The sequence below is a fragment of the Semicossyphus pulcher genome, unplaced genomic scaffold (assembly GCF_022749685.1).
Source record: "Semicossyphus pulcher isolate SPU_LCO1_2020_fin unplaced genomic scaffold, fSemPul1.0.p SCAF_16, whole genome shotgun sequence".
NCBI lineage: Eukaryota > Metazoa > Chordata > Actinopteri > Labriformes > Labridae > Semicossyphus > Semicossyphus pulcher.
The window spans coordinates 23,010,142-23,034,842 of NW_027211670.1; the positions used below are offsets into that span (position 1 = coordinate 23,010,142).

At 43.7% G+C, this 24,701-nt stretch overlaps 1 protein-coding gene across 2 annotated transcripts in view; it reads right to left on the minus strand.

Annotated features, from left to right (window-relative positions):
- The window catches only part of LOC138593428 (thyroid hormone receptor alpha-B), a 152,945-nt gene that overhangs the window by 22,443 nt on the left and 105,801 nt on the right, over positions 1 to 24,701 (minus strand). The window contains exons 1-5 of one of the 2 annotated variants that reach the window (XM_069664431.1): positions 19,182 to 19,185; positions 13,231 to 13,292; positions 5,448 to 5,548; positions 3,581 to 3,728; positions 3,229 to 3,434 (exon numbers count right to left, since the gene is read on the minus strand). In XM_069664431.1, the coding sequence (XP_069520532.1) occupies positions 3,229 to 3,434; positions 3,581 to 3,728; positions 5,448 to 5,548; positions 13,231 to 13,237 (462 nt within the window). In that variant the 5' untranslated portion in view covers positions 13,238 to 13,292; positions 19,182 to 19,185. Of the gene's footprint in view, positions 1 to 3,228; positions 3,435 to 3,580; positions 3,729 to 5,447; positions 5,549 to 13,230; positions 13,293 to 19,181; positions 19,186 to 24,701 lie in introns of those variants that run through there. The other variant, XM_069664430.1, reaches the window with a different exon arrangement.

A 24,701-nucleotide genomic window follows, 5' to 3' on the forward strand; every position in this document is an offset into this window, starting at 1 on the left:
AGTTTGAATTGATACTTCCACAGTTTGTATCGAGTCATTAGACCAAAATAAACTGAGAGTTTCCAGGAACACGACCCTGAGCTGACTCCACTGACCTGCCAACATCTCACCAGGTCCTTCTTACAGATCTAAATGTTGATGACTTGCTAAAATTCTAATCTTAAATCTACCGCTCGATTTTAAGATATATTCAAGTCCGATACACACACTGCTCAACATACTGAATTTAACAAGTTCCTTCCCTTCACCTTAAAGGCTGCAGTCCTTCGCCTGACTTGATGCAGAGCTCAATGCAATCAGTGCATCATTCAGCAAAGTCACCCTCGAGTGGGAAGTCATTTGTGAGCTGAGGGAGGGTGCGTGAGGAGCGATGTCACTGCTGCCGTCCCCACAGGACTGAAAGGGCTCATCCTGGTCGGCTTAGCATGGAAATTTAGATATTCAGGGTTCAGCGGCTTCAGCCTCCAGAGCCCCGTTAGTGGGTGAAGCCTGTGTGAAATAGAACTGTTTATCCTTTTAGATGAACCCGGCTCAGGGAGCAGATACGCTGCATTTCACTGCAGCGCCGGTTACTATGCTAATAGGTCCTGGTTATTGTGAGAGCTGCTTTCTGCAACTTTGTAGGGTTATTACAGATATATTTCTCCAGCTGAATATCTCTAAAAGCATCCTTAACCTCCTCTCATACTTCATTTAATTCTTGATTCACAGGAAGTGCTCATGATTGCGCTTCACACAAAACAAAATGTACGAATTTGGCTTCGTTATTTTTTTTTTTCCTCCAACAAAATTCTCAAACTTCTTCTCGTCTGTTTGAAGCTTCACACCTCCTCCCGTACATCATCCCCACATGTCCCCCTACCAATCGCAGCCGGCCACGTCCTTCTTGTTGCCTAGTAACTGCCACCACAATACTTGCCACTACACCACAAGTGCTTTCGAGCCCTTTCCAGATGAACCCCCCACATTTCACACATCTAACGCCCACCTACACCTCACAGATCCCTTGTGTTTTCTCCTTTTTTTTTTTACATAAAGCCCCCTGATCTGGCCTTGAGCTCCGGTTTAGAGCTGCTTTGAAACTGTTAACGACTGCTAAAAACTTGGAAAGCACCGCAGATCATCTCGTGCCAAAGCCTGAGGTCAGTGTGTCTGTCAGTGGAGGGGGGGGGAGTGATACCGAGCAGGAGCACCCTGACAGGCCCGTCCCGGATGGATCTGAGAATGAGCGCAGCAGCAAGGCAGTTTGAGAGAGACAAACTGAGTGCCAATGCCCGGCCAACTTTCAGCTGAGCGCTCATGAAGGAGGATTTGCGCTGGCTGAGATAAGGAGGAGGCTCACAGAAAAACAGTCGGGGGAAAGTAGAGGGGAAAGTAAGGGTAGGCACGAGGGACAGTGAGGGAGGAAACAAAGAAGTAAAGACGGGAGAGAGATTAAAGCGAAGAGGCGAGGTGTGAATGAAAACTATGAAGGGAATTAGGTCTGGTTAAGAGCCCAGAAGGATTAGGATGAATAAACCCCCCAAATGCTGAAGAACTGAGGAATAAAGACACAGGAAGAGGGAGACGCGGAAACAGAAAGAGACAGCGGGGAGCGCAGAGCGATAAAGTCATGAGGAGCTTCTTTGACAGTAGAGAGCCTCAGCTCTCTCAGATTAAACGAAACCCTATCGTTTGTCTGACATTTCAGTGTGAGAACATAATCCATAACGTCCCGGAGTGAGGCTGTGACGGGGTTAAAAGCAGGGACAAACACTAAAGACGCACTAATTACCCCTGTGCCTGTTTGTTGAGTTTTTCACACTTAAAAAGGTTCATGTTGTAAAAGTCAAAGCACCTCAGTGCTGACAAACTGTTGCTGCTATTCTGCGGTGTTAATTACTTCTCAAGTGTTTGTGAAGCGGCTAGACGATCTTTCTGTTGTTCCTTTGTGCTCTACCCGCCTGCAGCTGAGATGCTGAGAGATAGTTGCTTGAACAATGTGTCAGAGATCAACATCTTGTAAAGGTTCTATGACAACTCTATAATTGCCCACAGGCCTTTAGCTTTTCAGTTTGCCAAACGTAAGCTAGCTGATTGATGGTAAGACTGTTGAAAGAGTCTACAAAGCCGGGGTGTGAATCGCAGCGTAACCCACGATACGCGATAACGATGATATCACGATACAGTGATTCTGCGATAATTAATAAATGCAAGACAATTAAATAATGATACATCACAATGTCTGATCACCTGAAGAACACAAAAGGCCCCTAAAAAGGCAACTTCTTCTTCACCCAATTAATTTCCGCCCACGTTAACCCTCATTCATGTCACCACCGCGAGGAGTCATCTGTTTAAAGCGCCACGTATTTGTAAATTATAATATCGACGAAATAGGCCAACGATAAACTGCCGCAACAATATTTTGTTCCACCCCGACTATGACGTAGCTTGGACGAATTAGTTAAAACGGATCAGTTGAAGAAAAACAGCATGCAACAGAAACAAAGGAGACTGTAGTTTAACTATTATTATTGATATAATAAAAGCAGACAACAGTTCTGTTTAAAGCTTAGTTACCGTAAAGTCTGGCGTATAAGACGCACTTTTAAAACATTTTTATTCCATCTTAAAAGTGGGCTGCGTCCTTTATACTAGTGCGACCAATTTACCAGTGTTACGGTATTTTACCCAGATGCTGCCGGTTGTTTAGTGGTGATGTCACATCTCCGCATTAAACTGTTTCCAGGTCCAAGCCGCTACATCGTCTCCTATTTAAAATCTGCCGCAGTGCTGTTTTGTGTTCTCCTCACTGTTTTAAGCTTGATAGTTGCTAACGCTTCGTCACCGGCATGATCGCCAGTGCAGCCGCCACCATCACAACAATCAACGTTGCCGTAGGCTGCCAGCTACCGCTAGCTACAGCACCAGTAGCTAGCAGGATTGCACATCCGACATGGCAAAAACAGATGCTATAATTTGTGTTTTAAATGAAAATAAATTGAAAAAGTGTTGAAATAACTTGTATACATGTTTTTATTAATAAACAGCTATATGAAACATTTTCCCCTCTGGGATACCTCCAAAACCAGACTGCGTCTTATATTTGTGTGCCACCTTTATAGTAAGTTATTTTGTATCTCAATATGTTGATGAAAGAAATACACAACTATAAATGTTTAAACTGTTCATGAGTGAATGAATCTGTAAATCACTCTGCACACACTGATGTTCACGTCCTCTTACCAGGAATTTGCGCTTCTGTTTCCACTGGGACCCCTGAGCGTTGGTGTGTCGGTGGGCCTCGGTCACCAGGCGGATCAGCTCCCACTCGGACGTGGTGGGCTCTGGACGGTTCTGGAGAGTTTTCACTATTTCCTCCTTCTTGCGTCGCTCCCTGTTTTCCTCGATAAGCCGCCGCTTTGCCACCCGCTTAGAGTCGTCCAGCACCACTGAGAGGAGGAGGAAAAAAGAGGCATGAAATTAGTTTGAGTGTGGCCTAAGGTATGCAAATTATATATAAACCTTCTGTACAATGTCTGTATTTTATAATCTTTGTTTGAATGTTGTTTTCTTGTGTTTAATGTGCATCACTCACAATCCATGGCCATGCCCACTGCAATGCACTTCTTGAAGCGGCAGAGCTGACACTGGTTGCGGGTGATCTTGTCGATGATGCAGCAGCCATCGTACTTACAGGAGTAGGACGGGTGGAGGTTCTTTTGAATGGTCCTACGGAAGAAACCCTGGAGGCAGACATGAAGGGAGGGGACGGATAGACAGGTAAACGTTAAAGGTAGAGAAGCAGTCACGGCCGTCTGTCGACGAAGGAGAGGAATGTATACAAAGAGAGGCGCGGACACTGAGGAAGTGAAGGCCAGACGCTGAACGAGAGAAGCCTGACAATAAGGAAGGAAAACATCAGGGAGACGTGTCTGCTTCGGCTGCTCCGTCTTCTGAGTGAAACTAATTCAGAAATAAAATCTTTAATTTAGAATTTGTTCTAATTTGGTTCGTACCTGACTTACTACCACGTCTGTGTAAATGTTAACAGCCAGGAAATGTAATTGCTGGAAGGTCGTGTAGGAGTTAGTTAAACAAATCGAAGCTGGAAACGAATTTGTGTGCATATATTAATCCTCCACTATAAGACTGTGTTATGAAACATATCGTGTATAAATAGATAAACGACATGACAGCTCCCTAAAAGTGAAGCCAAACCTTCTCTATCGCCCCCTGCTGACAGGCTGCAGTATAGGTAATAAAGCCTGCCTCCTCCATGTTAACAGATGGGACACGAGTCAAACTATAAAATCAAAATACACGTCTCAAACATGGTTTCTGTCATTATAGTTAGTTCTTATCATGCTGATTAATGTCCAAGTGTTCATTTTTATGACACTTTTAATAAGTTATTCGATGCTATAAAAAGTGGGTGTGGCCTCATGATTGACAGCTCTGTTGACAAATGGGGCTCCTGCAGCGTTCTGTTCCCGAGTAGCAGAGTAGAGGAGGAACGGCGAGAGGAGACGTAACTAACACTAACACTACAGTCATTGAACTTTCCATAAGCGTGAATGTCTGCTTCAGACCGACACAAGAAGCTGTTCTGCTGCAGACTGAGCCCACCTGAGGGCTCCAACACGGCAAGGCCACAAGGTAAAGGTGTGTTTTGGAGGAAGGGCCGGGACGTCAATACCGTGGCTCCACCAGCCGAGCTCTACTGTGCACACTCTGGGTACAAATGAGGCAAGATGGCGCCGTCACGGGGGGTATTTTGGCTTCGATTTTGTACATCGAGAGGAGGTGGAGACGCGTCGTCCATCTTTATATACAGTCATGGGTATAAACAGACAAAGCTTCTGATTGGTTCGTGGAACAAATTGCAAACTAACATGTGCGTATAAGAGTCTATATTACATAGTTTGAAAGGTTAATTGATTCAAAAGATACGTCAAAGACTTTCTGGTTTTGGCCTCTTAAATGTAAAGAATTGTTGTCTTTGTCACTGATGACAGGAAATGACGATAACCTGCAGATTCATCTATTAAAATAATTGTTACTTGCAGCCCGACAGTTTAAACATCGCTGCATTTTTTTGCACCAGTCTCATGTCTATGAATAGCTGCCCACTGAAACATACGTCCTATACATCAACGCATGCTAAACTGGAACAGGAGCAGGCCGATGCTACAGCTGACTGACAGCAGGGACGGAAATTGATATGAGGCTGAGGGCTGACGTGTTGGACTGACAGGTTTTGCACAAACATGTCATCCATCTCTCTGCGGCTGTACACAATGTGTTTATGAGCTCAGTATGTCTTTGATGTCAGCCACTGTTTGTGTGTGTGCATGAGCGTGTGTCAGCTGTGTGTGGAGAAGCGGCTGACCTCAGAGGCCTCGTATCAGCTTCTCTGACAGATATTACGGCCGTTATGGGAGTGTGTGTGTGTGTGTGTGTACCTTGCAGCCCTCGCAGGTAATGCAGCGGTAGTGGTAACCTGTGGCCTTGTCGCCACACACCACACATGGCTCATCCTTTTCGAGGTAGCTGGGGATGTACCCTGAAGACAGGAGCAGAAGCATGGACAAGGTTAGACAGAGTAATATGTTTTTGTTCCTCACAGCCCTCCTGGGTGTCACACTGGTTTCCTATTACTCTCACACTGAAACAACTTTAGAGCATCGTCCTCTCCTCAGAGTCACATTACTGCTCGGATCCTCTGTCCCTGCATCCCTGCATGTCACTTCTAATCATCACCGCTGCTGCGAGCTTTGAGACTGAAGCGTTTCTGCTGAAGTACGGAAAAACTTCTAAGAAATGTGTTAAAACAAGACAATGTATACGCTTATTCATATGTTTATTTTGGTCTCTAAAAGGTGTTATAAGTAGGCTGCATGGTGCAGTGGTTCGTGCGGTCGCCTCACAGCTAGAAGAGCTGAGGTGTGAAGGGTTGTCTGTCTCTATGTGTCAGCCCTGTGGTTGACTGACTTTCAGTCCAGGTGTAGCCCCGCCTCCTGCCCAATGACAGCTGGGATAGGCTCTCGCCCCCACGTGACCCTGAACAGGATAAGCGGTATACATAATGGATGGATGTTATTATAACTTGTTGGTTCTGAGAAACAGTTTGATTGACTGTGACGAGTAAAATCTGCTTTATCAAAGCCAGAATGTCTTATTTCATCTCTTCACATATTAAACCAATGGGAATTCAAACTCACGCTGCAGCACAGTAATCACATATTCCTATAGACTGACAGAACCAATCCAGAACATTTACCATATCTGGGACGCACTATCTGTCATTTAAACTGCTGCACGATTCTGTTACATCCTCAAGACGAGGTTTGACTTGTAGATTTGCCTTATACTCATTTCTATATTTAGGCAGGGACATTTCATTTTTGTACATTAACATTTGGTCTGAATTATTCATTTCGAGCACATTATTACATTTTTCTCTCTAACTTCAGAGATATATTGCCTAATTACAAGACGATCGCAACATAATTGGATTCTAAATTTAAAGAGCAGCTCCAGTCGTGTTTTAAAACGTATAAAACTCTCTTCTTGAAATAATAAATTGTATCTGAAGTGTTTTTTCTGCTAAATACGTTTCTGCAAAATACGCCTCCCAAGGCATCTCCTCCTTCTCCCTCATTAAAACTTCCTGAATCAGCATAGGCCCCGCCCACTATGCATATTGCCAACCGCATCCCATGCATGAAAACAAAACACGTCTCTGCCGTCATGTAGCGGCAACTGGTTGAAACTTAGCTAGCTTGAAATGTAGTAATCAGTAGTAGTAATGTTAGTAGTCAGTAGTGAGTTTGCAAAAATGACGATGACAGTTACAACTGGCTAGCGCATCGCTGAAGTGGTCGCCATAGGTTACACATAATGATATGCATAGCATCGCCCCGTCCATTAACGGGATTGGCTCCTTAGGTTTGTGACATCACAAACCCTGCCAATCTTAAAACGTGTTGTTCAGCCTGTCCTTGGTGCACTGCAGTTTGAAAGCAGACAGGCTCAGCCATGGAGATGACTGCTGATGTTGTCCCTGATACGTCTTGTAGCACATGAAGAACACCACATGGAGATGTTTACAAGGTTAAACACTGGATTCTCACTGGAGGGGGGCTTTAAGTACATCTTCCTGTAAACTGAGAGTTTAGCTCTTAAATTGTTTCTTTTCTATCACAAAATGTTTTTGTTTTAATCTCTACACGCTGATTTCAAGATATCTGTGGGCTCTTTGACTTTATGTATTTTTCCGTTATAGAAAAATCTTGGCAAGTGATTTCATGTTTCAGCTGGCTGATAATTTCGCTTATTTTAAGTAATATTTTACATAAATTATTGCTTTTTCTTCTTGTTTTTTAACGCTGACCTTTTTGCGGTGGAACCATCAACTGTTCTTAAACTCTACAACAAGAAATGACATCAAAACCACTGAATAAAAACACTCACTGGTGAGTTACAGTTGTATCTGTTTAGCTTGCAGATAATATATGCAATACAAAATATGACTTCTTGACAGTAAGACAATTAAAGCGTATACAGTGAGCTAGATAGGAGCACAATGCCTGTCTAGCTTTGGTTATGACGACGCCCGAGTATAATCTTGACATTTACATACAGTTGGAGCCAGTTCTCTGCAGTCGTCGAGCAACAATGCAGCACCACCTGACCTGCAGCGCGACACAATCAGTACATTCCTGCAAAGGTTAAAGGGATCTCAGGGAGCGTTCGACCCACAGGAGCACAATATATTCTCAAGTAGGTCTCGTAACAAGGAAGCGGACGCCATGATTTCATCTCAAGTCAGTCCAGTGATTGACAGCTGAAATGACACATCGAGAAATGAAGCAGCACGGCGGCTAAGGCAGAGAAGAAAAACAGCAAACCTCGATGTAAACAACTCGCCACTTAAACATTTAAAATAATTGGCTTTGCACATGTTTTCCGAGGAGGAAAACGCACTCAACATGTTTTTCCGGTCTCAAGGATGCACACAAATTAACCCTGAATGTCGATTTTTTTTCCTCATAGGAAAACTCTACAGAGCACCTCAAATGGTCCATAGCTTTTTCATCTTATACAACATCAGACGAGTCCAGGAAAATTCCACACATATTAAGTAAAATCTACCGCGCCCACAGTATGGCTCCGCTCCCAAACAGGACTAGCACTGCAACTGCTTCACTCCCTTTGCTGAAATCTCTTTTAAAAGCAGAAAGTAAAATTACTTATTTTTCTTGTAACCGTCTCACGCTGTAAACAAGTTTTTTGGTTCCGTAACAGACTTTTAGTACAAGCTGTAAACTTCAGCCACAGACTGAACATCTGACAAGGAAACTTAAAGCCTGTATTCTTTCTCGTGGCCAGCAGGGGGCGACTCCACCGGCTGAAAAAAGGTGCACAGAAGTTAAAGAGAAAATGATTCATCTCTGCTATCGTCTTCTTTAATTCAGTATGGTGTTCATTTAGTAAACTGTGCTCCCATTTAGAGTCAAACAGGGTGAGAGGCGGGGTTACACCCTGGAGGGCTGACACACAGAGACAGACGCGCTCACATTCACACCTACGGGCAACTTAAGAGTCACCCAATGACGCTAACAAGCGTGTGTCTTTGGACTGTGGGAGGAAGCCACGCATGCACGGGGAGAACATGCGAACCCCACACAGAAAAGCCCACTACGTCTGAACCGGGATTTGAACCAGTAACCTTCCAGCTGTGAACAATAACCACTGCACCACCCTGCAGCCCAGATGTTTTTCCTGTAGGTATTTGTTTTCCGCCACAATTTGCATCAAGATAATTATCCGGGCTAACATTTTGCTAACCAGGCAAGCTAGCTAGTGCTAGTGGAAGCTGCTGACTTAGCATGCGCTACGCTAACTATTTACTGTATCCACTATCCTCTGTCTAGGATTAATCCAAAAGGCGACTTGGTTGAAGTTCTTGAAGACAGCTCCACCCACTTCCTACATACAGTCTCTGAGTTTAGCTAAAGTGAGCTCTTTATGTTGAATTATGACGGTAAATATTCAAACTCATTCTCTTCACTTCTGCACATAAACACGGCTTAAATCAATTAAATCGGACTTTAACCGAACAGAATTAGCTTCGTCATTAGAAGGTATACAGGTTACATAAACTTCCATGATCTACATTTTCCGTATTTGGTCTGCTCTCTCTGTAATCTGCTTTCTCTCCCTGAAGCCTTTCTTCTTCTGCTTTAAACGCGAGGACAGAACAGTTTGTTCTTTTTCCATACTGTGCCTGCAAGACCAGCGCGGGCTGAGGGAGAGAGCGCAGAGACACAGGAAATAGCAGATTTCCAGCCATTTCGTATGATATATAGCTCCGAAAGAGAGAGGGGGAGGAGATGGTACACTGCAAGTCACAAATAAATTCACAAACGTGGGCTGTTTAAGTACAAACACACACACAGAGCCCCGGGCAGGTCACTGCACACGCTGTACATACATGTGGGTGACGTTTGCGTGACATATATGCCTGTGTGTGTGTGTGTGTGTGTATACCAAGGCGTGGTGAGAGCTGTGACTGGCAGTGTCAGTTGGGCTCTGCCTTTTGGCTTTGTTACAGACTTTAGAGGGGGAGGAGGAAGGGGAGGGCAAGAAGAGGATGGTGGGAAAGAGAAGAGAAAAAAAGGAGGAGAAGCCTCGAGTGCTTTAGAGCAAGTGCCAAGAGGGCACAAGTGACATTTTGGCCAAATTGATTTTTTATATACTGTTGCAAAGCTCTCGAGTCTTTTTCTGTTGATAAGAAAAACCCATTTGGGATTAAAATATGAGTTCATATAGAGAGAAAAAAACAAACTTACGGTGGAGAAATCTCACAGAAACGTTTGTTAATCAAACTTGTAATGAATCCTGAAGAGACGGAAAAAGAAAACCCAGAAGGAAACAACAAACTAATTTGGGGTTGAAGGAGGAGAAGAGGAGAAACGGGCCACAGGAATAATGAGTGCTTCAGAGAGCGATCATATAGGACAAATGTCAGCTCCCCGTGTTGGCAGGGCGAGCAGCAGCAGCCGGATCTCTGAGCCAGTCTTCTGTCGCTGTGTTTGGAAGCCGAGCCCAAAATCAATACTGCTGCAGCTCTCTGGCTCCCGCCCCTCCCATGACGGGCCCTGCTACACCTCCACCAACAAAACCCAGGAAAGGGAAGGAGGTTTTTCTAGCGCGGCTGGGGCAAGATAAATATTTTGTCTTCGCAAGTTTCCCAACATAACAGCTGCCATTTAGTTTAATCAGAATGACTGGATCAGGGCGGTGTGAATCAGGTCCCTGAAGGAGCATCCGGATCGTCTCTCCGAGGTCCTGACATGACAACAGCACAGAGAGGTGACATTTGAGACTGAAAACATTGATGACATCCGGAGACGAGGAACAGCACTCTGGTGTTAGAGATGAAACCACAGCTGTGCCCACTACAGCTGTGTCTACTGTCCCATTCCTGACTGGCTACATTAAAATCGTCTCACTTACAGTAAAAACGTGGCAGAAAGTGGACTGAGGCTGCAATCTATGATCTTATTATCAATGTTTCTTTGTTGATTGGTTAATTATTCAGTCTTTTATCGCCATGTTCAAATGTTCAGATAGCTCAGAGTGACTCAATTTATCATCGACTGTGGCAACACTGGAAAAAGTAGAAAATACCGATACCACTTACTGATTACAGGATTAACTAATTAATGCAAGGGTTGTTAAAGCTGCACCCATACATTTTTCGCCACTAGATGGCAGCAACAGGAGCTGTAAACAGCGCTGTCATCTAACTTCCTGACTTGTTTTAACGTGTTAGCAATCAGCTGCCTTCTTCTACATCTAGCAGAAATAGTGCAACATTAGCATTGATCTTAAAGGGGGGGTATTATGCTAATTTCAAGCTTCATATTTCACTCTGTGATACCTGTGGATTAGCTTAGCATAATTTACAGTTAGAAAAACACTGGTGCTCTGTGCAGGCCCTCATACAGCCTCTGCCTGAAACGACTCAGTCAGCTCTGCCCCTTTAAGAAACCCCGCCCCCACAAGCCGGCTTTCTTCTGATTGGCCAGCTCTCCGAAGCATTTTGTGATGTCACAAAGAGCAGCTTGGTGAAAAAACTGTGTGAAACCTGGCATTCACAGCGTGCAGACTGAGTTGAACATACTTTTACCTACAGATTTCACCCACGTTTAGTCTGGACATTGTAACATTATATGTCTTAAAATGTGAAACAGCATAATACCTCCTCTTTAAGTCATATTTCTGGCTAGCTCACAAATGAATGTCACATATTCACTCTCTATTATCTCTGTGTTTGGTCTCCTCCACCTACTAAGGAGCTCATCTGGCTCAATAGCTGCTAAATGCTCCCCTGTGTTCACATGCTAGTTGCTAAATATGTCTATCAGCTCTGCTAACAGGGCTAATGAAAGCAATGAGAGCGAGCGGGATGTGGAATCAAAACAACGCGCTAAAAGATGCTAAAATGCTCAAGAGTCAGGGATAACTCTCTAAGCGACCTCTTTCACATTACACATTTGATTCACTTAAAGGGCCAGTTCGCTGATTTTCAACCTCAGTCCTATCATGCTATTATGGGGAGCTAATGCCATTATGGTAGAAAGAAAATGCAGTTTCGCTCTGTGCCTTTGGATGGCGCTTTCCACTTCTCCAGTGGGCCCTGGAAAACCAGGGACCTCGCTAAACTACACTTCAATGTCATGTCTCGTTCAAAATCGTCAGGTTTTAAACGTAGACTGCAGACCTGAAGATGTTTTAGACGTTCCACCGGACAATTCTCGTCGTATGACGGATTCTGTACCTCTCTGAGCCGTTGCCTGCAGAGAAACGGAAGTATTTCACTGCAGCGTCTCTTGCTGGGCCGTTCCTTTCAGAGGGAGGGGCGCAATGCATGCTGGATTTTGTAGGAATGTAGAATGGATGAAACCACGAGCTGTTTGTACAACTTTCTCCACAGCTATGGCGCCAATTTCAAATATTATTGCTTCTATCGATTACAGAGAACACCAGCTTTGACTGACAGTGGCTTTTTCCAGGGGCGAACTGCTCATTTAAGAAAATATGGATTGGTTCAGCATTAACATTATTTGTCCTCTAATCAATTCACTTATAATTTTAATACTGGAATTGATTGTCATTACATTTTATATATATCTTTAGAAAGAAGAAGTAGTCTGCCGAGCCTTATTTCACCTATAAGGCCTGTTTTAAATGATATAAAAACACCTTTTATATTCTTCATCATTAAGAAAGTTAATTGTAAAGTGTGCCCTCTTACTGAAGAAGGTTTTGAACAGTAAATGTGCAGCCTTGAATTTACCACAGTGGCTCCACATCTGGCTGCGCGTGTGATCTGCAGACTGCAGGCCAATATCAATCCACATGCTAGACTAATGTTCCTTTTTCTGACAGCCTGTTGAAGCATCCAAAGTGTGGTTTAAGGGGTCCACGCTCCCACAGGAAAACACTGACATCATTAAAGTGTGTGTGATCCAATCTCAGACAACCGTGCCCCTCAGGCGGACACATTGTCAGACTTTTCCGGTTCAAATGGACCGTGGCAGGTAGAGTATGTTACCAGCTTCCAGCAGTGACGCAGAGCGGCAGGCAACACGCCGGCGGGGAGGGGAACATGTGAAGAGGACTCGCCTTGAGAGGGATATTTTATAAATACCATTAACCAGTCTGTAGCCTCGGTTTGTATGTTGGTGTTACTCCCACCCTATCTCTTTCGTTATCTCTCTGTTCCTCTCTTCGCTTGCTTCTTTCAGCTCCGGGGATTTGGAGCTGTCACTCAAACAACGCGCTGCGTCCGACAAGAAAGCAGATGGCGCAGAAGGCTTTTCGTTTATTGATGACAGATGCCAAGATGTTTTATTTTTTTCTCTTCGGAGGTGACAAATAGAAAGAGCAATGTACACAAGGCAGCCATGAATCATGTACCAGCAGCTTCTGTGCAGTCACTCATCAGCCTGCATGCACCGTGCTGTGACTGACAGCTACAATCTCCCTTTTCTTTACGAGATCCTAAAACGTATCAAACACAGCTGAAGGAAATGCCGGGGTCGCTTTGATTCCCTGCTTCTGAAGAGGCTGAAAATTCAGAGTTCTTTCACACTTCAGGTGTAAGAGGTGGAGGTTTGTTTCCAAGCTGCCACTTTAGACCTGCTTTAGAGTCTCTCTCCATCAGGTACTCACCAGTCATACTCTTCACCGAACATTGGCTGTTCTTCCTCTTCCTTTTCGGGCCATTGAGCCACCTGAGAGAGAACGAGAGGAGCAAAGAGAAAAACACATCAGTAAAAGTGCATGAAAACACAACACGTCGTCTATCAGGATGAAAAACACACATTAAAGGAACTGGATGGGCCGGATCACATCTGGATTTGTTCCAGAGCTGTATGTGACAGAGAAGAATTTGCTCAGCGAGTTGGAAGGTATAATTCCAGCACTGCTTCCCCCGGAGGGAACACTATGTTAAATGACAAGTCCATAAGCTCCAAATCGAGCTCACATTTGTACAACCAATAAGACCAGGTGTACATTAGAATGCTTGGAATTAGATGCCATTTTCTGCGTACCAAATCCAGGTGAAGATCAACTGTTAAATCATAAAGTTAGAACATACATAGATAAATGAAATAATGACTCTCCTGAAAGCCTCTTATCATCCTGCATCTCCGTCACCTGCTACTCAAACTAGGTTAAAAACTGGAGCCACTTTTAAATCATTCAGGGGAGTTAATGAGCTCGCTTGACAAACAAGTTAACTTTAACTACCAGTCATTGTATTCAAACAAAGGTATGTATTCTTTAAGCTGTCATGTTCAAATTGAACTCTGACAGTCTAAGTGATCTAATTCACAATCCTCTGAGACATTATTAAACTATTTAATAACCAGGGCGCCGGTTTCGCTCAGCGGTTAAATCCACTGTCCTCTCTGTCAATAAAGGCCAAAAAAACTAATAAAATACAATTCAATAAACAAAAAAATAATAAACTCATTGTTGCCTTGCCTGGAGGCACATGTTAACAAGCAGTTGTCTTTTTCAAATATAGACTGTTTAAAAAGATGGACGACATGACAGCTCCCTAAAAGTGAAGCCAAACCCTCTCTATCGCCCCCTGCTGACTGGCTGCAGTATAGCTCATAAGCCCCGCCTCCTCCATGTTAACAGATGGGACATGAGTCAAACGATAAAATCCAAATACATTTTTCTCAAACATGTTTCTGTCATTATAGTTAGTTCTTATCATGCTGATTTATGTCCAAGTGTTCATTTTTCTCACAACTTTTAATTAGTTATTTGATATAAAAAGGGGGTGTGGCCTCATGATTGACAGCTCTGTTGACAAATCGGGCTCCTGCAGCATTCTGTTCCCAGGTAGCAGAGTAGAGGAGGAACAGCGAGAGGAGACGTAACAAACACTAACACTACGGGATCTTAGCCTTTTCTTCGTGTGTGTTTTGGTTAGAGGAAGTCGCTACGGTGGCTCCACCCGCCGATCTCTACTGCGCAACTCTGGCTCCAAATGACGTGACCAGTGCCAGATGGCAGTGCCCGTCACGGGGGCTACTTTGGCTTCAATACTGTGCAATGAGAGCAGATAGAGACACATCATCTACTTATATACACAGTCATTGTTTTCAACCTACAGAAGGCAAAGCGCAACAACTTTTAGCTCTGATTTTGGTCTCCACCAACACCTAAAGAAAGATCTGGCCCTTTAGCTGCTAAATGCTCCGTTTGTCCTCATGCGAGCGGCTAAATGTGTCAGTCTGCTCCTTAGTGCTGCGAAGGTCCCAAACATTTTGTGTGTTTGTGCTGCAAACTGCCGGCTTGGAAACGAGGTTGATGACAGCAGTGAGACTTAGCCGGGCCTCAGTCAGCAGTTAAGTTGTGGGCTTGAAACCAAAACGAGAAGGGAGCATTTGCGGCAACAAATGTTTGTGTTTAGCAGAAAAGGCCCTGTTCTTGAGCGTGCTCCCAAACCTAATCCTGGCAGCAGCAAAAACATTTGGTGGTGAACACGATCAATCCCCCATAACAACTCTAATTATCATGGCTCACATGGGAAGCACTCACATTAACAGACGGAACATAAAGGCAGCAGCTCTCATATTCATCAAGCAACGCGCCTGCTCCACCAGCACTCAGAAACACACCTGCAGCCGCACTGACACATGTGACAGGCATGTACAGCTCAGAGGGGAACTGGCTGCTCTGAAGGGAAGTATGAAAGCGCAGAGATGGAGGCAGAGCGAGGCAGACAAAAAAGCCTCTCTGAAAGCAGAGCGGATGAGAGAGAGAGTCGGCGAGCGCTCCATGTCGGCGCTGGGTGTGTTAAGAATCCCCAGAGTCCTGCTCTCTGCTCTCAGACACTTCCCGATAGCCTCCAGCCCTCCTCCCACACTAGGACCCTTTAATGCCGGCTCCGGGAGACGGAGCAGGACTCCATTAGCAGCATGAATAAAACCAGGTCCCACTCTGTGAAGACGCAATGCACGGGCCTATAGGTCACATCAGCTCTGTGAGGGGTGTATTACAATATGTTCTTCATTATCTTGCAGAATGATCTCTCCTCTGCTCTTCGTTATGATGTTGTAACTTTAATCTGATTAAAGTCTGTGCGTTTGAATCAGAGGCCAAAGAGAAGCGGGCGTCACATCATGCACAGACTCTAAAACCCTTTGAGGCCAACTTATGATTTATGATTTCGGCCTGTTTACTAATTTATTAAATGAAAGAAACTGTGTCCAACCTGCACGCTCCATAAAAAGGCATTTGGATTATACTGTATACTTAGGCACTTTTAAACAACATCTTTATATTGTGACAAGCTGATGTAAACCTTCCTCTCAATCAAACCTCCTTTGTTCATCTGTCCTCCTCCCAAGGCTTCCTGTCTCCAACAGTTACAGTCGGATAAAAAAGTATATATTCAAACATACACATCAAACTTATTTATAATTAAAGCAATATAAATACAAAGCTTGAGATATAAACAAAAGAAAGGAGATATCCTCTCCTTAATTCATGCTCTACATCAGGTGTGGGGGTGTGGTCTGCTGTCACACGGGGAATAAGGTGCTGGTTTGTACAAATACAGAAGATGTGTGTGGCTGTAAAGCTGAAGCTTAATTAAATCAACTTTTTACAACTAGTTTTATTGTATCGGAGGCTGTCTCGGTGTTCATAGCTCTCAGCTGCGTGTCGTTCCTTAAATTCTGTGCTGTACTTGCGTCGTGGGGAAATACATTTTCTGTCAATTACTGCACAATAACACCAGAGATCATCCGCCAATTTGTCTCTTTACAACAAGCTCGCAGCGACTCTTTCTTCAATCTTTGAATCCTGAGAAGGAAAAAAAAAAGAAACACTCCACTTTGTTTATGACTTTCATACGTCAGCTCTCGGCCGCAGTGGTTAGCACTCACAGCAAGAACACCTTAACACCTTAACACCTTAACACATTGAATCACTGTATCTGCACATTTACGACTGTGAAGACTGTATGGTACATTAACACCTCTACCTCCCTGTAATGTTTGTTTACATTTAAGATATATGTTAGTTTATATTTTACATGAATATAGTTGAGGTTATTAGATAGATAGATAGACTGAAGGTTCCGAGCCCGTAGGTGTGAATGTGAGCATGAAAGCTGTCTGTCTTCTACGTGTCAGCTGTGTGATTGATTGGCGATCAGTCCAGGGTTCCAAGTTGTGGCGGAAAGTCTATGCTGCGCTTTTATTTTGAAGGACATGTGTTTCCTATGACGTGCGCGCAGTAGTAGTGTAGTTTATTCACACTCCACGTACCCGCTGATTGGGTTATCCCAGCTACAGTTACATTTACATTCTTTTAACTTGATGAGCCCGACAGAAGATGCATTTATGCTGCTCTTTATTTCTGTTGAAAAAAGGCTGTCGGGGGAATATGTTCTTCTTACGCACTGCTGCCTGCGGGTCATTTTGCTCGATAATAATATTGTTGTGTTTTGCAGGTCCAAACTGCACCGATTGTAATTAAAAAATGTGGGTCGCGATTCGTCATTAAGGAGGCGGGGGTGGGTCCTGAGGCTGGACCAGTTGAGAAGGTATAGATAATGGCTGGATGGACGTCAGCTCTTATTGGCTTACACGTACAGGCACGGCCTGACGACGACCTCAACCAAACTATCTGCTCAAGTCATCAAACACACCTTTGTTTCTAATCTTTGTGATGAAACAAAAAAGTGACTTCAGACGTGTTTCTCGCGTCTCCTCTGCCGGCATCGTTTTGTATTCCACAGCAGCAAACAGTGTTTGCCCTTTTAAAGCATCACGCTATAATTGCCTGTTAAGTAAGTTCGGAGTTGCTGTAATTGAGCCTAAATGCGAAATAAAACTGACCTTCACTTTTTACTTCTGCATCAATTACACCCCTGTCTTGTTCTCAGTTATGGTTTGCCCTTTTCAGAACATACCAAACGGCTCATCAGGGCCGTAAATTAGGCTCTTAAACAGCCCACTGACTTATGTTTGATTTATAGTAAATGTGGAGCCGGTAGCATCTTATTGGAAAAAGAATTTGTGTCCCAACTAGAGGACATAATGTTCCTGACTTTGTTAGCTGTGGGAGGAGGATGGAGGGAAGCAGGAGGAGTCAGCAGGCTCACCTGTGAAGAGGTAACACCTCTGACATACATTCAAAAACAGCAGAGGTTGCAAGGTGCACATTACGCAATGTAGCAAGGGGCGAGAACTCTTTGAACACGGCCGATGTGTTTCACTCTCTGTGCAGGTAAAAACTATTAAAGCAGTGACAGCAGCAGGAACACGAGGCGGGGTTTTCACCCACTGCCACTCACAGGTATGTTTCTCCCCCCCCCTCTCTGCCAGTTGCCTTCCACATCAATCCATACAGCTGCTGCAGGCGACAATATCGCCGTCAGCTCTGTGACAGCTCAGTCTTCCCGTGTGACAGCAAGTTAAACATAGTCAAACTGGATAAAAACAGATACTCTTTATTCAGGTTTCTGTCAAGAGCTACACCTTCACCTACATCTCTGTGCTGAGATCCAAACAACAGGTCCCTCATCCACCCTGACACATGTTCCGCTTTGTTTTCCCCCAGCTGCGGCGCTCTGTTTTCAAACACACACTTGGCTCATAAAGGCACAACAGGCCGAGAACTGGCACAGCTATCACACACAGTAATGAAATGATAATACAAATCGCAGCTCTCGGAATAAGCTCCAGCTCTAACCCTCTATTAAGATCTCATCAATCCCAAAATAGCATCAATGAAAATATTAGCGCCCTTGCAGCTAAAAAAAGAGCTTAGCACTGTTGGCGGAGTCTCAGAAGTGCTTTTCACTCCTCTAACAGCTCTGAGAGGAAAGAGTTAGAGAGAGAAACGGTGTCAAGTGGCTCTAAGAAGTAAAAGCAAAAAGGAAACAGAAACATAAGCAGAGAAAAAAAAACGCACGATATGTACAAATGCAGCTCAGTGTGAGGGTTCAGATGTACTGCAGGGGGCGGCAGCTTAAACAAGCATTTACATCTTGTCAGACATGAAGGTTTGAAGCTCTACTTTGAACAAACATCTAAACAAAAAAATCCAAATTGGATTTGCAAAAAAACAAAGCAGGCAGCCTGACAGGATCTTAAATTGTGTGACACACTGAGTGCAAACACGAGTGGAGTTGTTTTCGGGGATGAAAACATCCCGCTTGATTTAATATTTTTTGATGGAATGTGAGTTTTTGCAGGTCGGGGCACGACACCATGTGCCGCACGAGCACACCACAGAGCGCCTTTCAATTTCCAGCTCTAAAACTCTGATGTGATTGCAACACGTCTCCAGTCCCTCACGCTGTGCCTCTCAGCAACCTGAGCCAACCCCACACAAACACGCACATACTGTACTTTCTCCACCAGCTAACACACACACACACACACACACACACACACACAAACATGCAGTGTAAAACTCAAGTTGACGTGTAAGAGCGAGAAGAGAGAACAACTTGATTCCTGTGACCTGAAAGCTGCGTGAAACATGCACACATGTTGCACAACTCGGTGCACACACGGAGCAGAACATACAGAGCAGGACAAGCGACAAGGCGAGCCAAAAAAGATGACATGAAAAAGACTTACAGTGCTGACCTGATGACGCAGTGGGACTGTAAAATATGCATGGCGGAGGAGGACTTCTGGTTGAAGTTGCAGATGTAGCTGACAAGCTGCTACACGGCCCTCATGCATTGACTTTGCTTCTGTCTGTCTGTGTTTCTCTCTCTCCTACACACTGATGTCTCTACCAGCGGTGCTATCTTTAGCCTGCTGACCCACTCAGATACATTCTGCCTCTCCCTCCCTCGTCCTCCAATCTGTGGAACTTTTCTTGCTCTGCTGGTAGTACCACCCAGTCTTCCCTGATTGGAGGACAGCCAGTTCTCCACCTGTGACTTTGACAGGGACTCTGGAATGCGTCTAACAGGTAATTGTCGGGCTGTCAGGTATCCCAGCACTCTCATGAGACGTGACTATTTAAAGTCAGCGCAGGTTTCATTAAAGCTAAAGAAGCACGCTTGACTGCAAAAGATATACGAGAACATAGCAACACGGTAATCAACACCAGCCACAGGGAACTGCATGTCCTTACAGATAATTGCCTTTAAGTTGGTGCAATTAAAGGATAAAGCTGTCATGAATCTGTATGTTTTTTTGTTCCTGTAAATCCTGATCCAAACGCATACTTTATGTTTTTACCTTACCTTGACCGTGACCCCAAACTTGGAGACTTTTATTTTGAAAGCAGCTTCATTATAAAGACGTTTTTTTCTACAACACCTGGCTGCCATGGTTTTCAAGCAAACTTCACTCAAGCAGGAGTAAATATAGCATTTTTGGGGGACTATTTTTAGCTGCGGATTAATCCACATTTAGTGCTCTAGTGAGTATATAGGGCAGCAGGAAGGTGTATGTTGGATGGAGTAAAAATAAACTACAGTGTAACAGTGTGGCTCTTTGATGGGCTTTTAATAGTCAGGACAACAATGGAGCTGTGGCACGACAAAGGCTCAGATTATTCTATTTAATTTTAATAGTGATACAAGATGAGTCACAATAACTCCAGTGATGTGTCACTCATAGTTTTGACTGGATGTAGTTATGTAACACCTTGCCTCGCCCAGTGTGCTTCTTTGATTGCTCATGGTATCAAAAGGAATCTGACTTACGCTAATGACACATAACGTTGCCGCTACAGAAATACTGCGACAGGGAAACGCTGCAGTATTTTTTTAATGCCATTCTCATTTTTGAAACACCGCAGAGAGAAGATTCCAGCCACTTTCATATTTGTGTGGCAGTTAGAGATGTTCAGATAACGTTCTCGTCCTTCCTGATACTTAGATTATTTCCTGCTACAGAGTTCCCCTTTCTAACTGCAAAACACGACGAGCTCCAAGTAACACGCTAAGCTAACGTTAGCTGCTAGTGTCCAAACTTCCCTTCAAATAAACCCTGATTTTTTTTAAAACTCTATTTATTTTTTTGGTTTTAGTTATCTTCACTTATTTGTTTTAAATACAGCTTTAAAATGTGTAATGAGAAAATACTGGGTGCTGACATTAAGCTAGCTTTGACTAACCGTACATGTTAGCTAGCAACACTCCATCGTTTGCTAGCATCACGTGTTAAATGTACCTGACACCTGTTCTTATTGTGTAGCTCGTAAACTGTAGTTGTAGTTACAAAGACATAATTTCTAAAATGCTGTTTTAGAGAAGAAGAACAAGTCGATTTTTGGGGGCTAATAAATAATTGTATCTGATTTTAGCGTCTCTGATCTAGTGGTATCGGAGACGTTTGCAAAACTGGTATCTCACTCACAGATGTCACAAAATACCCGCATGGCTGGATATGACTACAGGTAACTGATAAACGATGTGTATTGTTATGTGGGTGAAGTGGCCCTTTAAGTCACTGACAAGCACCTGCTTTGAAGCTCCTGCTCCTCAACAAGACAGAACAATACAAAGACACTGAGAATAGTACACAGAATTATATCCATAACAGCATCTGAATGGGGCCCCCTGTCCTATGTTTAGAGGGCCACAGTAGCCTATTGTTGAGCACGCATGCTACAGGCCCACAGCTGGGTCCGACGCGTCCTATACATCCAGCGCTAATGGACACTTTGTTCCCTTATGTGTCCCGCCACTGTCTAAATTACAGGCTGAGCGAGCAGGGGATATAGCATGCCACTGAGTGAAAGCAAGACAACTCCCTCTGTCCAAATACACAAGTGTACAGCTACCCACACACACAGCCAATAATAAACACGGAGCTAAATCCTCAAATATATACAGCTCGATACATCCTGTACTATGCAATACTAAATTAAGACTTTACAGACTCAGAGGCTGCATTTAGCCTGTGTTTAGACGCTTTTATTTCACAACCCAAACGGGGACTTGGAGCACTCTTGAGATGATCATGCATGCTGTCGGGTAAATATTTCATTAGGACAAATCTCTATGACTAAACCATTAAATCATGCATAAATTAAACGGGGAAAAAAGAGGGATCACTTTTATTTCTAAGACTTTGCAGTCATGTATAAAATCACATATTTGCTTTCTTTGCAATGTCATTCACAGAGGCAAATATATTGAAATACTGAAATTTAATTTGAATTGATAGAAAGGCAAAAAAAGGAATGAATTTAGCTGGAACAACTTGCCTTTACATCCACGCTGCATCGTGTGGTGAGGCTAAACAGTGCTGTGTAGATTAAACAAATGTGCAGCAGGTGGATCTCCATCTATCACAGCTTATTTGCATCGTATCGAGGCGTTTGCACATGTTGTAATCTATGTAAACATCACCAATCAAACCACAACTAAACCAACAGATCATGTTGCACTGATGAACTATTATCTTCTCAGCAGCTCTATCCTGTTATTCAAAATGAAAAACAACCCTTAAAGAGCAGCTCCAGTCATGTGAGACGTATAGAATGCTCTGCTTGAAATAATAAATTGATGTGTTAAACTGATGTGCAAAATACGTTTAATTACATGTAAAAAATCATCTCCTCCTTCTCCCTCATTAAAGCTTCCTGAATCTGCAGAGGCCCCGCCCACTATGCACATTTCCAACCGCCTCCTCCGTCATGAAACAAAACCCGTCTCTGCCATCTTTTAGCGGCAACTTGTTGAAACTTAGCTAGCTTGAAATGTAGTAATCAGTAGTAGTAACGTTAAGTAGTCAGTTGTGAGTTTGCAAAAATGATGATGACGGTTACAGCTGGCTCGCGCATCGCCGTGGTGGTTGCCATAGGTTACACATAATGATACGCATTGAGTTACCCCATCCGTTAACGGGATTGGTTCCTTAGGTTTGTGACATCACAAACCCTGCCAATCTGAAAACGTGTTGTTCAGCCTGTCCTTGGTACACTGCAGTTTAAAAGCAGACAGGCCCAGCCATGGAGATGACTGCTGATGTTGTCCCTGATATGTCTTGTAGCACATGAAGAACACCACATGGAGATGTTTACAAGGTTAAACATGCAGCATTAACACAGGGATGCCCACTTTTCTCCATTTTCAATAGACCGGAATCAATTGTTCTTTAATTTTTGACCTTTATACTCTCTATATAAATAAAAAAATACATCTCTAAATGTTGTCACAGCTGGTAGGAGAGCAGCTGAAAGTTTTCGAGGGGAACACTCTCTTGTACAAATCCAGAAACAATAATTGACAGAGGAAATAGAGAGCGTTTCGGCCAATTACTCTTGTTAGAGGAGATGTACGCTGACTGACACACACACTTACACCAGACAAAATCCTGCCACTAAATGGCTCCTTCTTCTCTCTCTCGTTTTACAGGACAGAGTGAGGTGAATTTAGGTTTAACACTCGGGGTAGATCACGTTGTTAACAGAGGTTGCATTGATGTGACGGTGGAAGGTGACGCTGAAGTTAAGGGATCTACAAAAACATATTTGAAATCATAGGAACACCATGCAACATACCTAACGCAATCTATTCATAAGAAGGCCAATAATTACATGACGCTGTAGGTATTCATGTTATTCTATCCACCCTATACATGCATACCTTACTGTATGGATACACCTATGTACTTAATGAAGAACATAATGTATAGATACCAAACTAAACACGCTCATCTTCCGACAGACGTACCCGCATGTACAGAAACTCTGAGTCTATTCAACCTGACGGCAGATTCAAAGCTTAACGTTGCACTTAAAACCCCAACAGACAAAGAATCAGTGACGTTACAAGTCACAGCAATTAACAGCGACTTTAACTCGGCCATGACCGGCCGTCCTCATTCTCCGGGGAAGGTAAAATCTTGTTTACTTTTTCAGTGGAGTAGCAGACACACACGGAGGGCTCAGGCAGGCATTAAAGGCAGAAACAACAAGGACGCCCGACTTTAATGTCACAGGAGGTCGAGAGAACAAAGCACTCGTACATTAAAGATGCTGATGTGGCTTTGAAGAGGATCACGTTTTCTCCCAGTGTGTCAAGATGCAAATGTTTTCTTTACATAGTACACAGCTCTGTCCTGTTTTCCTTACACGTGTGTTACTGTATGCTTGAATGATAGATTGATGTTCGGTCGGTCTTCCTCCCTCTGGATGCACAGATCGGACTGACAGTGTTCTCCAACACTAAAAATACTGCAGTTATTATCACCCATCTCAGGCTATTTACACCTCAGTGGAACAGTTGATACCTGAGGAAACTAAATTGAGCTCTGACACCAACGTCTGGCAGTGGGAGCACAGGAGGGACAGGATTATGTACCAATGCTACATCGTTTCATCTTAAGTTAAACACTCTTACACCTTTATCTGGCTCTGATTGGCTGCAGGGTGTCCATTAGTCATCATTTGTTCATGATCAACTGGGAAATTCTTTGGGGACAATGATGTGGCTGGTGAGCCAGCTGGTCTTGCTACAAATACTGTCAAATTATAATAGCTGTGTCCCAATCCAGGAGCTGCATCCTTTAAAGGTATTTGAAGGCCGATGGCGTCACGGCGGCGCGTCAAAGGCTGTCCCATTTTGAAGGCTCCTTCAGATGCAGCCGACAAATGCATCCACATTTTCCTGGGCCATGAAGGATCCATCGGGTGCATCCTCCTTGGCCCAACGTATCCCCAATTAAAACAAGATGGCGGACTCCTAAACGGCCGAGGAATACACTTTAAATGTTAACGTTTTTGGTTTCAACTCAGTCGAATAGCTAGTGATAAACGAACAGCTCGCGATAAATGGTAAGTGGACTTACTTATATAATGCTTTTCTAGTCTTACGACCTCTCAAAGCGCTTTCACACTACATGTCGCATCCACCCATTCACACACTCATTCAAAGGCCTAGTGCCATAACCAATGGCTATGCCTTTGGGAGCAATTTGGGGTTGTATCTTGCCCAAGGACACTTCGACATGTGACTGTAGCAGTCAGGAATCGAACCACCAACCTTCCGATTGAGAGACGACCGACTCTACCACTGAGCCACAGCTGGCCGTGATACAAATATTAAAGATAACGAAAGGGGCCTTGAAACAAATTATCTTTAAAATAATAGGTTAGGTTACGTGACGTTAGTTATGATAGCTAGTTAG